This window comes from Mytilus galloprovincialis, chromosome 13, assembly GCF_965363235.1.
Source record: "Mytilus galloprovincialis chromosome 13, xbMytGall1.hap1.1, whole genome shotgun sequence".
NCBI lineage: Eukaryota > Metazoa > Mollusca > Bivalvia > Mytilida > Mytilidae > Mytilus > Mytilus galloprovincialis.
In genome coordinates this window covers 25,802,754-25,815,456 of record NC_134850.1, presented here as the reverse complement: position 1 = coordinate 25,815,456, position 12,703 = coordinate 25,802,754, and the positions used below count along the sequence as shown (strand labels likewise).

Sequence of the window (12,703 nt, the reverse complement as noted above, 5' to 3'; positions counted from 1 at the left end):
TTTACCGTGAAAATTAGGTAAAATCTTTGATTTGGTAGTAAAATTAGAAAGATCATATCATAAGGAACACATGTGTACTAAGTTTCTAGTTAATTTGATTTCAACTTCATCAAAAACTACCTCGACCATAAACTTTAACCTGAAGCAGGACGGACTGACAGACCAGAAAACATAATGACCATAAATGGTGCATAACAATAGATATAGACTTGTTACATACCTGCCAGCTTTTGAAAGTTCCCATGGGGGTTTTTAGTGCGCGACAACAATTTTAAAGATTACAATTTAGAAAAGTGTCATATTTGTATGATGACCTTACATGCCTTTTTCTTAAGTCTGTTTGCATGATTCTAGTTATTAAATCAGTAGAAAAGATTAACATGTAGCTAGCAGACCAGGATTTATTTTCTTGTGTAAGAATATATGATGCTTGTTGAAATTTCCAATTTTGAATTATGCACAGGAGGTCCGAGACCACCATTCTCGTCCTTTGATTTTCGTTGTTCACAAATATAGTCGCTAGTGTTGACAGTGGGTTACTTGCCATTAATTTTTATACCCTTTCCAAATTTGTTTCTCCATGTTTAATGCCTCAAATTGCAAGTCAAGATGCAAATAGGGGGGTGAAATTAGACTGTAAAAAAATTTGGGTCCAGAATTTTAAAGGAAAGTAGTGATTTGGTCCAGCTGAAAAAGGTTTAAAATTAGCACTTCGGAAGCTGTAAAAAGATTTCAAGACCCCCTTAACATAAAATTGTCCATATTTTGAGTTAGAGACGATGAAGTTTTCTATAATTTTGATATAATTTGTCCCAAAAGTAGTACAACACACTGTAAAAGTTTCTTTGAGAAAGCGCAGGGAGGTTTTTTTTTATTTTCATTTATGTTCTAAAAGAAATGCACTACGAAATAATTGTGGTCTCGGATCAGAAGCAGTATAATAAACATTTTTCTAAACAATTTTGAGAATTAATGAATCAAAGTTATAAATAAACTTACATGGCTTTGAGATTTTTTGGAACTTTCACTAAAAGCTTTCTAAAACAATCGCTAAAAAAGAAACAAAATTACAAAAAAGTTGTTTAATCAAAATAAAACCTAAAATTTTGTAATAAATTGTGATACTCTTACATTGACTTTTTTTAACCTAGGAAAATGATAAATAAATGAAACAGAAAGGCCATAATTTCTGAGATGCTGCAAGAAATACAAATAATATCCTCCTGATTTTGGCTGTTTTAAGGAGGAATTTTGGTCAGTAAATAGTAAAAATATATTATCAGGAACTAAAAGAGCTACAGTTCTGCAGCTAAATTGTTGTCTGTCCTTAGACTAATTTGGCATAATTAAATTCTCATTCTATAAAACCTCAATATTTTTCCATCTAATTCTTTGATTTTTTTTTTGGATTACTTTCCTCTAGTACAAACCCCTGATTAATTGGTCGAATGTTGTCCTTCTTTTGTAAATCCATGCCGCCCCTGTTTACATATTCTATATAATAGTTATCTCCCTTTAAAAATTGAATCTTAGCTTTCCACCATCCTTTGATGTGATCTTCATCGGCCTTTGAATAAACCTATGATAAATACAATAAATAAAATTGAGAATGAAAATGTGGAATATGTCAAAAACACAACCTGACCAAAAAAAGAGAACACCTGTCTGAATCTAAAACTAGGTTAACCAGAGACCTCTCTTTAAAAGTTTACTGGCATTATTAAGCAGGTATAAACTTTGTGTACTATTTTTTAGTCATTTAACTTGTGTTGAGAAAACTCCTTCATTATCTGTTAAAAAATGTGTTCGGTCCTGAAGAGAGTTGTTCATATACAAAGGAGATTAAGGCCCGGTTTTGGCCAAAGAAAGTAAAATGTTTGACAACTATTTCAAATAGGCACATCATATTTGAAAATGCATAGGGTCATAAAATATAAATGAAAAACATAAAGATTTTTATCTGATGACAACAGAATTACGTCATAAGATGTATCGTTTTCACAAAAACAAGGAAAAATACAGAATTTATGCAGTTTTCTGTTATTGTTTCCATTGTGGAAACATCCTGGGCAGCCAAGAAACAACAAAAAAATTTAAGAGAAGCTTTGTTATAACTATTGACGTAATCTCACCAAATATAAAGTTCAGTTTCTTTGCTGCACACATACTTTTCCAATCAAAATTATACTTAAAATTTGATGAAAAAAAAGGAAAATCAAGAAATTTTTCAAAATATGCAAATTTTGTCATGGTTTGCTGCCATGCTTACTTGTTTAATGTGAATTTTTTATCTATTTTCTGGAGACCTTAAATCTTAGTCTAGTTTGGACAAATTTAAGAATATGTATGATAACTTTTAAAGGAGTAGGTCCAGTAAGACCCCTTTTTGGACCCAAAATATAACAATTTTACAAAATTGTTAAAATGTAAACTTTTAGTTATGTAAATTTAATGGAAAGTAGAATGCTTCTGCTACATAAATATAGGCTGTTTTTGACAATACAATGCACATATATTGAGTACTAGCATCATTAAGTCATGCTAAATTATTACTAAAATCTTCACAATTTTAGCATTTTAGTGAAATTTTAGACGGTTTCCGTCTTAAATGAAAGGGGCCGCACTTGTGTTCATTCTTAATATTGAAATGTAAGTTGTATTTGTTGATAATACATAACATATATATAAAGGCTGCGGATGAACACGGAAGCGACCACTATCATTTTTGACAAAAACCATCTGAAAAATGACATTTTTTGGTATATATGTGATAGATTTTTCATATTTAAGCTTGAATCGGAGCATTTTTAAAGACTAATTCAGTCAAAATCTTTCACATAAACTAATTCAATCAACTGATAGACACTTAAGTGTCCCAAAAGTGTCCAAAATATTTCGTCAGACAAACCTGAAATTAAAGTCCAAAATCGGACCTTACCGGACCTACTCCCTTGCAGTAATATTTGGGCCAAATAAGGGCCTTATTGTCCCATCTCCTTATCTCGTATAATTTCTGTAAAATTGCTATGTGTAATGTTATGGTGTATTGAATTGGATTAGTAAACATAGAGTTTATGTGTTTCTATGCATGTTCAAGATCTTTTAGTAACCTTTAAAAAATTTAAAACAAAAACTAATATAACTAGAGGCTCTAAAGAGCCTGTGTTGCTCACCTTGGTCTATATGAATATTAAACAAAAGACACAGATGGAGTCATGACAAAATTGTGTTTTGGTGATGTGTTTGTAAGATCTTACTTTAATGAACATTCTTGCTACTTACAATTTTCTCTATCTATAATAAACTTGGCCCTTTAGGTGTCAGACCACCAATTAAAAATCCCTATCTGTTCAACCAAATTTTGCAATTTTCACAGCTTTCTAAATATTTTACCTTAAGTTTAACTTCAAGGAAACCAGGTATATCCTGAATTGTACATGTATCACCTTCCTACATGCCAATTTTCAACCAATGTTTAAAGTCTTGTAACAAATTTCTGATTTTGAAAAGACAGGTACTACCAAAATAACTCCCGGTTTTCTGGAAATCTTAAATTAGGTTACTATGTAGCGCATTAATCCTGAATTTTTAATGCAAACTCATAGACAAGTGTATTTTGGCTCAAAATGGTCTAAATGTATTTCCCTTTCACCAAAAGTTTCATTTCTGCAAATTTGTTGGTTAGTTTAAGTAAACAATGACATCAAAAGCACTATTTTGTGTCAAAGTAGGACTACTTTTACATACGTTCTAAATTGGAGGGAGTAATTGGTGGTCTGACACCTAAAGAGCCAAAAAAGTTGCTCAGAAATCTTTGCTTTGCTTTATTCTTAATCCTTAGTCAATTTGAAGTCAGAAACATCCTATCTGAGCATAATGTGACTTATATTACAAATTTCACAGCTCAATTTAAACTGACTGTAATGTATGACTTTGATAGAAAATACTTGAAAATTTCATTTTGGACTACAGGAACATAAACTCTCATTATCAAGATCAGTTTTGTTGATTTTTTTCTTGTTTGTTCTACTTCTTAAAAGACTTTCCACAATTTTTACAATGTGTTAAGTAAAAAATTCAAGGTATTGAAGAGTCAAGGAATATTGACCCCCCTTTTTTACACCTGGTGTAAGTAATGGGACTATTAAATGATCAAAAGTGCAGTCATGGTCATTTAACTGTTTTTATTTTCTATCAGTTGATACAACTTAATCATAAAACTTTCATTTGAGACAATAAATGGGATTTTTGTGAGTTTTTGCAATGTTTACATCAGGCTATGTTATCTGCCAAATACATGCTTCGACGCAATGATATAAGGGATAAAAATCAAATAATTTCATTAAATCTTGATGACAAGAACTTTTTTCGGTGGTAAAATAACCATGTTTTAATGTTAATACCACAGAAACATCTTGCTGTGCATTTATAACAATTAGGGACATTTTTTTATGTGAAAGCATATTGTCAGGGTGGGAAAAGCTAAAAATAGCACAAATTCAGGTCTAAGGCTCTAAATTTGCAATATGTGACTTTTCGCCCCCAAAAAGATTGAAATGTGACTACTATCACTTCATATGATCAGTTAAGTAAAAAAAATCAATTGTTTTCTGAATTTGGGGTTTCACCGCATTTCCCTTAAAGGTGTCAGACCACCAATTAAAAATCCCTATCTGTTCAACCAAATTTTGCAATTTTCACAGCTTTCTAAATATTTTACCTTAAGTTTAACTTCAAGGAAACCAGGTATATCCTGAATTGTACATGTATCACCTTCCTACATACCAGTTTTTAACCAATGTTTAAAGTCTTGTAACAAATTTCTGATTTTGAAAAGACAGGTACTACCAAAATAACTCCCGGTTTTCTGGAAATCTTAAATTAGTGTACTATGTAGCGCATTAATCCTGAATTTTTAATGCAAACTCATAGACAAGTGTATTTTGGCTCAAAATGGTCTAAATGTATTTCCCTTTCACCAAAAGTTTCATTTCTTCAAATTTGTTGGTTAGTTTAAGTAAACAATGACATCAAAAGCACTATTTTGTGTCAAAGTAGGACTACTTTTACATACGTTCTAAATTGGAGGGAGTAATTGGTGGTCTGACACCTAAAGAGCCAAAAAAGTTGCTCAGAAATCTTTGCTTTGCTTTATTCTTAATCCTTAGTCAATTTGAAGTCAGAAACATCTTATCTGAGCATAATGTGACTTATATTACAAATTTCACAGCTCAATTTAAACTGACTGTAATGTATGACTTTGATAGAAAATACTTGAAAATTTCATTTTGGACTACAGGAACATAAACTTTCATTATCAAGATCAGTTTTGTTGATTTTTTTCTTGTTTGTTCTACTTCTTAAAAGACTTTCCACAATTTTTACAATGTGTTAAGTAAAAAATTCAAGGTATTGAAGAGTCAAGGAATATTGACCCCCCTTTTTTACACCTGGTGTAAGTAATGGGACTATTAAATGATCAAAAGTGCAGTCATGGTCATTTAACTGTTTTTATTTTCTATCAGTTGATACAACTTAATCATAAAACTTTCATTTGAGACAATAAATGGGATTTTTGTGAGTTTTTGCAATGTTTACATCAGGCTATGTTATCTGCCAAATACATGCTTCGACGCAATGATATAAGGGATAAAAATCAAATAATTTCATTAAATCTTGATGACAAGAACTTTTTTTGGTGGTAAAATAACCATGTTTTAATGTTAATACCACAGAAACATCTTGCTGTGCATTTATAACAATTAGGGACATTTTTTTATGTGAAAGCATATTGTCAGGGTGGGAAAAGCTAAAAATAGCACAAATTCAGGTCTAAGGCTCTAAATTTGCAATATGTGACTTTTCGCCCCCAAAAAGATTGAAATGTGACTACTATCACTTCATATGATCAGTTAAGTAAAAAAAATCAATTGTTTTCTGAATTTGGGGTTTCACCGTATTTCCCTTAAAGGTGTCAGACCACCAATTAAAAATCCCTATCTGTTCAACCAAATTTTGCAATTTTCACAGCTTTCTAAATATTTTACCTTAAGTTTAACTTCAAGGAAACCAGGTATATCCTGAATTGTACATGTATCACCTTCCTACATGCCAATTTTCAACCAATGTTTAAAGTCTTGTAACAAATTTCTGATTTTGAAAAGACAGGTACTACCAAAATAACTCCCGGTTTTCTGGAAATCTTAAATTAGTGTACTATGTAGCGCATTAATCCTGAATTTTTAATGCAAACTCATAGACAAGTGTATTTTGGCTCAAAATGGTCTAAATGTATTTCCCTTTCACCAAAAGTTTCATTTCTGCAAATTTGTTGGTTAGTTTAAGTAAACAATGACATCAAAAGCACTATTTTGTGTCAAAGTAGGACTACTTTTACATACGTTCTAAATTGGAGGGAGTAATTGGTGGTCTGACACCTTTAGATACAGAGGAAAATATTTTGTAAAAATTTACAGAAATTTAGTAAATCAATGAAAATTGTTTAAAATTGACTATTAAGGGCAATTAAGGGGTCAACTGACAATTTTGGTCATGTTGACTTATTTTTAGATCTTACTTTGCTGAACATTATTGCTGTTTACAGTTTATCTCTATCTATAATAGTATTCAAAATAATAACCAAAATTGTCAAAATTTCTTTAAAAATTACCAATTGGGGGACAGCAACCAAACAACCAGTTTTCCAATTCATCTGAAAATTTTAGGGCAGATAGATATTGACTTAATAAACAATTTAACCCCTTTCAGATTTGCTCTAAATGCTTTGGTTTCAGAGTTATAAGCCAAAATCTACATTTTACCCCTATGTTCTATTTTAGCCATGGCAGCCGTCTTGATTGGTTGGCTTGGTCACCGCACACATTTTTTAAACTAGATACCCTAATAATGCTTGTGGCTAAGTTTGGTTAAATTTGACCACGTAGTTCCACAGGAGAAGATTTTTGTGAAAGATTACAAAAATTTACGAAAAATTGGTAAAAAATTACTATAAAGGACAATAAGTCCTTAGGGGTCAATTGACCATTTTGGTCATGTTGACTTATTTGTAGATCTGACAATACTGAACTTTATTACTGCCAACAGTTTATCTCTATCTATAATAATACTCAAGATAACAACCAAAAACAGCAAAATTTCCTTAAAATTACCAATTCAGGGGCAGCAACCCAACAACCAGTTGTCCGATTCATCTGAAAATTTCAGAGCAGATCGATCTTGAGCTTGATAAACAATTTTACCCATGTCTGATTTGCTCTAAATGCTTTGGTTTCAGAGTTATAAGCCAAAATCTACATTTAACCCTATGTTCTTTTTTTAGCCAAGTCGGCCATCTTGTTTGGTTAGCCAGGTCACCAGACACATTTTTTAAACTAGATACCCCAATGATGATTGTGGTTAAGTTCGGCCCAGTAGTTTCAGAGGAGAAGATTTTTGTAAAAGTTAACGACAAAGACGACGGAGGACGGAGGACAGAGGACGGACGCCAAGTGATGAGAAAAGCTAACTTGGCTCACTTAGGAATTGGATTAATATTACTGTGGATTCATTATTATTTGTTGAATACCAATTTTCTTGGGTTTCATGGGTACAAGCTTAAGTGAACCACAAATTCAAATATCCAAGGAATAACAAATTTTTCATAGGCTTTGTATGCAGAGATTGTTAAAACTATGAAATCAAATATCCATGAAATACAAGTTTTCCTCAATCCATGAAAATTGAAACCCATGAAAATAAATGAATTCAGAGTTAGTTACTTTTTAATGAGTTTGAACCCAGACTGCACTATTATTTTAGGGTCCAGACAGTGGTCATTGTGTTTACTACGGTCTCATGAAGTTATGGATGTTTTATTTCAATAACCTCCTTGAATTTATATAGCATCATATTATAAAACTGCAATACATGTATAAATACTGCTGTGATAAAATAATTATGAACATAGGTGAATATTGTGAACAAAATTATATTCAAAGTAATTTCAATGCAAAAATCATGAAACTTTTTTGACACCAGTTACACAAACCTGAATTATGTCCCCTTGTTTAAAATCAAAGCTGTCTTCATCTTGATGTGGAAGCAGTCTTACTTTTTCAAATCTTACACTGGTTTCTGGTTTCAAGCTGAAAAAAGGAATGTATGAACAAATAATAATGAATAAAAAACAAGGTGCTCATGTCTAAGTCGCTCTTGCTGGTCTTTCAAAATTGGTACCTATTAAAAAGTTTAAACCCCTGCATTTGTTTGCACCTGTTCTAAGTTACGAACAAAATGTTCAGTAGTTATTGTTTGTTGATGTGGTTATCGTTTCTTGTTTTTTATGATGATTAGGCTATTGGTTTTCCTGTTTGAATGGTTTTACACTAGTTATTTTTGGGGACCTTTATACTTGTACTGTTCGGAGTGAGCCAGGCTCCGTGTTGAAGACCGTACTTTGACCTATGACTACAATAGTTTTTTACAAATTGTAAATAAGATGGAGAGTTGTCTCATTGGCACTCATACCACATCTTTTTATATCTTTTTGATTACTGGTGATTCATCATGTCATTACTAATAATTTGTAATTTTAATATAACACCTAAAATCACCTTCGTTCACTTGAAAATTCATCACATAAGTGATTTTATATTGAATCCACTTGCCAATGTTTGTATACATACATGTACAGTATTTAAGATCAAATAAGTTGAACTTCTTGATGAATTAGAGATGGAGAAACTATACTTTATAAAAAAAAAACTCAAAATACTTCTGTCTCAATTCAACTGTTTCTTACATATCAATGAACCAGATATAAAGTTTTGTTCTCTTTTAATTTATTTCTAAATCTCCTCAGGATTAATGTTTGGAGGTACTTACTCATCTTTGAAAACAACAAGTATTCCAGATTCTGTTATATCTTTTATCGAAGCCTAAAATATCAATGTTTGCCTTAATTATATAAGTACATTTGTAACTAAAATAGAACTGACAATAATTAAAATCAACATATCTATAGTATTGTATTGCATAATTATGTGCTAATGTCATTTAAGAGTAATACCATTCATTGTAATATAATACATGTAAGTATATTTACTTGTATAAGTATATTTGTAAGATATACATTTCTTATTCAAGGTTTCAAATTGAATTATCCCCCCTTATGCTTACCACACAACTTTTTCTTTGTGCTTGATGCATTTTTTGAGTCATTGTAATAATACTCTACGGATAAAAAAATGGGCCATCCTTTAACTTTTCCTTCTTTTTTTTTTATAAATTATAACCTTTAATATGCTGAGTGAGGATTATAAGATATAGTATTAATACTGTTAAAGTCAATTTATTTCATGTTTTAGTGAAACCTAAAATATATCAAAGATTGTTGTTTAAAAAAAGTTCATTAATTTTTAACCGAAAAGACCTTACAATTATCAAAATACTTTATTGCATAAATTTGTAAATGTTTTTCAGGGGCAATACTTATATCATTCATGGTAATATATTTGAAGATGTAAATTTTGTATTCAAGGTTCAAATTATCTCCCCTTATGCTTACCACATTATTTTGGAGTCTTTGTAATATATCTTTAATTTATGGACAAAACCATACTGCACAATCTAAATTTAGTAACATTTTCATATTGACCACCAATATACGTATAAATAGAAACATAGCGTCAATATACGTAAAAATAGAAACAAGACGTCAGATACGTAAAATAAACTTTGCAACACGTTACTGATCGTCATATCCAATGAAAACAGTAGAATGCAACACCATACATTGCCATATGAAATATATAGTTATCTTCATCAATGCTTTTAATGCATTCACGTCAAACAGAATTATAGAAATAATCTGTGTTATTAAAATTGTACTCAGAAGCTGAGCATAAGCTGGGTACGCATCAACCAGTGCTATAAATCATAACATTTAAGAGAGTTGTTGATCCTTGATCAGATGATATACTATAATATACAGGGGCGGATCCAGCCATTTTCAAAAGGGGGGTTCCAAACCCAGGATAAAAGGTCGGGGGGTTCCTATCATATGTTCCCAATCAAATGCATTGATCGTCCAAAAAAAAGGGGGGGGTTCCAACCCCCTCTGGATCCACCAATGTATACTATGACTCACCTGATAACATGCACCATTTGGCAAATCAACTTCTACTTCTGTATTTCTCCAATCCATGCTTGTAATTTAAAACACTTTTCATCTGAACATAGCTTCTATGTCATGCCATTGTCTGCTTAAATATTAAAAACTTAAATATGTTATATTCAAATAAATGATTGAGGCATAATAAGCTCTCAATATTTTTAGCTTACTTTGATCCTTAACTAATGCTCTTCCAACTTAATTATACATGTCATAATATCAATTCTATAATTTCTAGATTTTAAAAATTTCACTTATAAATGTCATTGCAATTACATCCTTAAATCTGAGATTTGTAGATTGCATCTCAACTCAATTTTATTAACTTACAACTCAACTTTTTTGACTTGCAACTCAACTTTTGTAACTAATTGCAACAGTTTGACTTTTGTAACTTATCATGCTTATTGCATCTCGACTTTAATAACTCACAACTTGATTTTATAAACTCTTGACAAAACTTTTTAAACATACATATATTTGTACATACTTCAAGCCAACTAAATGTTTTGTGACTCAAGAACGTTACTCAAATTTTGTAACTATATCCACAACCTTACTGTGAGCTACTATAACCTGGGATCAGTATATCTAAAGGGAAATGAATCTGATAGGCTTTTTTTCAGAATAAAATTGATAAAATCTTGGACTCCCCGAGACTATTATCCCAAGATTTATATATTTTGGTAGAGTCTGACTGAAAAACTATTGGAACTGGTCAAAAAATTAACCACATAACTCTAACCAAAATAAATACAAGTTTTATCATAAAGTATAGATATATTTTGTCATATAAAATTACCTAAATAAGTTTGATTTATTCGATGTAAAGTGTTTTATAATTGTTTGGGAATTTGATTGCCACCATTATTTTAATAAGCCTGTTAATTTGTATTTTGTATTTTTCTGTGATGAAAAGAATGCAATTTTAACAAATTTGAAGTGACACAATACATTAGTTTGATACTGCACTAGCTAGCATTACTATCATGACTATAAAACTAGTTTGAATAACTTTTTTTTTATTTTATCAGAAATTATTAGGATAATAGCGAGTCTCTATTTTACATGTGTCCGTTTCTGTATCATATCTTTATACATGTTATAACCCATGACCTGATGATAAAATCAACTACAATTAGGTAGTGTCAAGTCCCGTCAAATATAAGTTCCGGCCGTATTGCACAACTCTACTTTTATTACCAGTAACACATGGCCAGTATTCTACATATATTTAAAAAAGATGAATTTTTTTTTGGTGGTATGATTGCCAATGAGACTACTGTCCACAAGAGACCAAAATGACACAGACATTAACAACTATAGGTCATCGTACAGCCTTCAACAATGAGCAAAGCCCATACAGCATAGTCAGCTATAAAAGGCCCAGACACAATGACATGACAATGTAAAACAATTCAAACGAGAAAACTATAACAGCCTTATTTATATTAAAGAATTAAAGAAAAAACAAATATGTCACACATAAACAAACGACAACCACTGAATTACAGGCTCCTGACTTGGGATTTTCTTGATAGTTTTAAAAAAATTCTTAGCTAGATTAAGAGTAATTAATAAGAATTGTGGAAGAAATAATTTAGAGTATTTATAGGTTCTTTGACTGCAGTGGTGGACCCAGAAATTTTTATAAGGGGGCCCCTGACTGTTCTTAAAAGGGCCACAGGAGTTTGAAACTCCTGTGAAAGGGCCAAGCTCCAGTCATGCTTCAGTGATTACCTATAATCAACATTTTTTTTCCAACAAAAAGGGGGGCTCATTCCCTGTATTCATCTATGCTCAATGAGTAAAGGGTACAGATTATTTGTTTCACAAGGAACAAGCATTATAACATGTTAATAAAAGTTTCCAGGCAAGCTTCTATTAGGAGAAACAAACGTATGTCAACATTGAAAACAATCCCCCCTTTTTGTGAACAAACCTCAACCGCCGTAAGTATCTGTAACTATTTGATGTCGTTTTTAGAAAGTCGAATTATTGTAGAGAAGGTCATTGTTATCTAACTCTCAAATGTTTATCACAGAGTTGCTTATCTATAAATATCAACCTTTGCGATTCTACTTTCACTTCTGTTTCCAATGGGCTTGCTTATTTATCAACTGAAATCCAGAGTAAACCATAAGCAGATAATACTCATTAAAACAATGATATGATGGTCGTAAAACTGTTCAATATTCATCTATACTATTAAACGAGAAGACCTCATTTTGGGTGTCGCTTCTCTTCTTTCCACAATAAATTAATCAACACGCCTCTGTGTCCTACAGGTACAGTGTAGAGTCGCATTTGTCATCCATTCATATGATTATTCAGATTGATTTATTTTGGGAGAAAAACAAGAAAAAAGGCATCCGGATATTGTCCCGTCATTGGACGAAATTTTAAGTCAGATTATACCTCCGGTTTGCGTTTTTCTGTATACTTTCAGAATTCTAACTGCTATTATTTTGAAGTTTACTATCCACGGCGGTCACGGAGTTTATTAAATAGAGAGAGTCTGTATACTATTTC

At 31.3% G+C, this 12,703-nt stretch overlaps 1 protein-coding gene across 1 annotated transcript in view; it reads right to left on the bottom strand.

The window, feature by feature from the left end:
- LOC143057083 (uncharacterized) overlaps positions 1-12,251 on the bottom strand; it is a 75,765-nt gene extending 63,514 nt beyond the window's left edge. Inside the window, exons 1-6 of the mRNA XM_076230315.1 lie at positions 12,114-12,251; positions 10,148-10,262; positions 8,884-8,936; positions 8,048-8,144; positions 1,431-1,579; positions 1,000-1,050 (exon numbers count right to left, since the gene is read on the bottom strand). Coding sequence (XP_076086430.1) covers positions 1,000-1,050; positions 1,431-1,579; positions 8,048-8,144; positions 8,884-8,936; positions 10,148-10,204 — 407 coding nt within the window. The 5' untranslated portion in view covers positions 10,205-10,262; positions 12,114-12,251. The remainder of the gene's footprint in view (positions 1-999; positions 1,051-1,430; positions 1,580-8,047; positions 8,145-8,883; positions 8,937-10,147; positions 10,263-12,113) is intronic.
- Between the last annotated feature and the right edge of the window lie 452 nt (positions 12,252-12,703).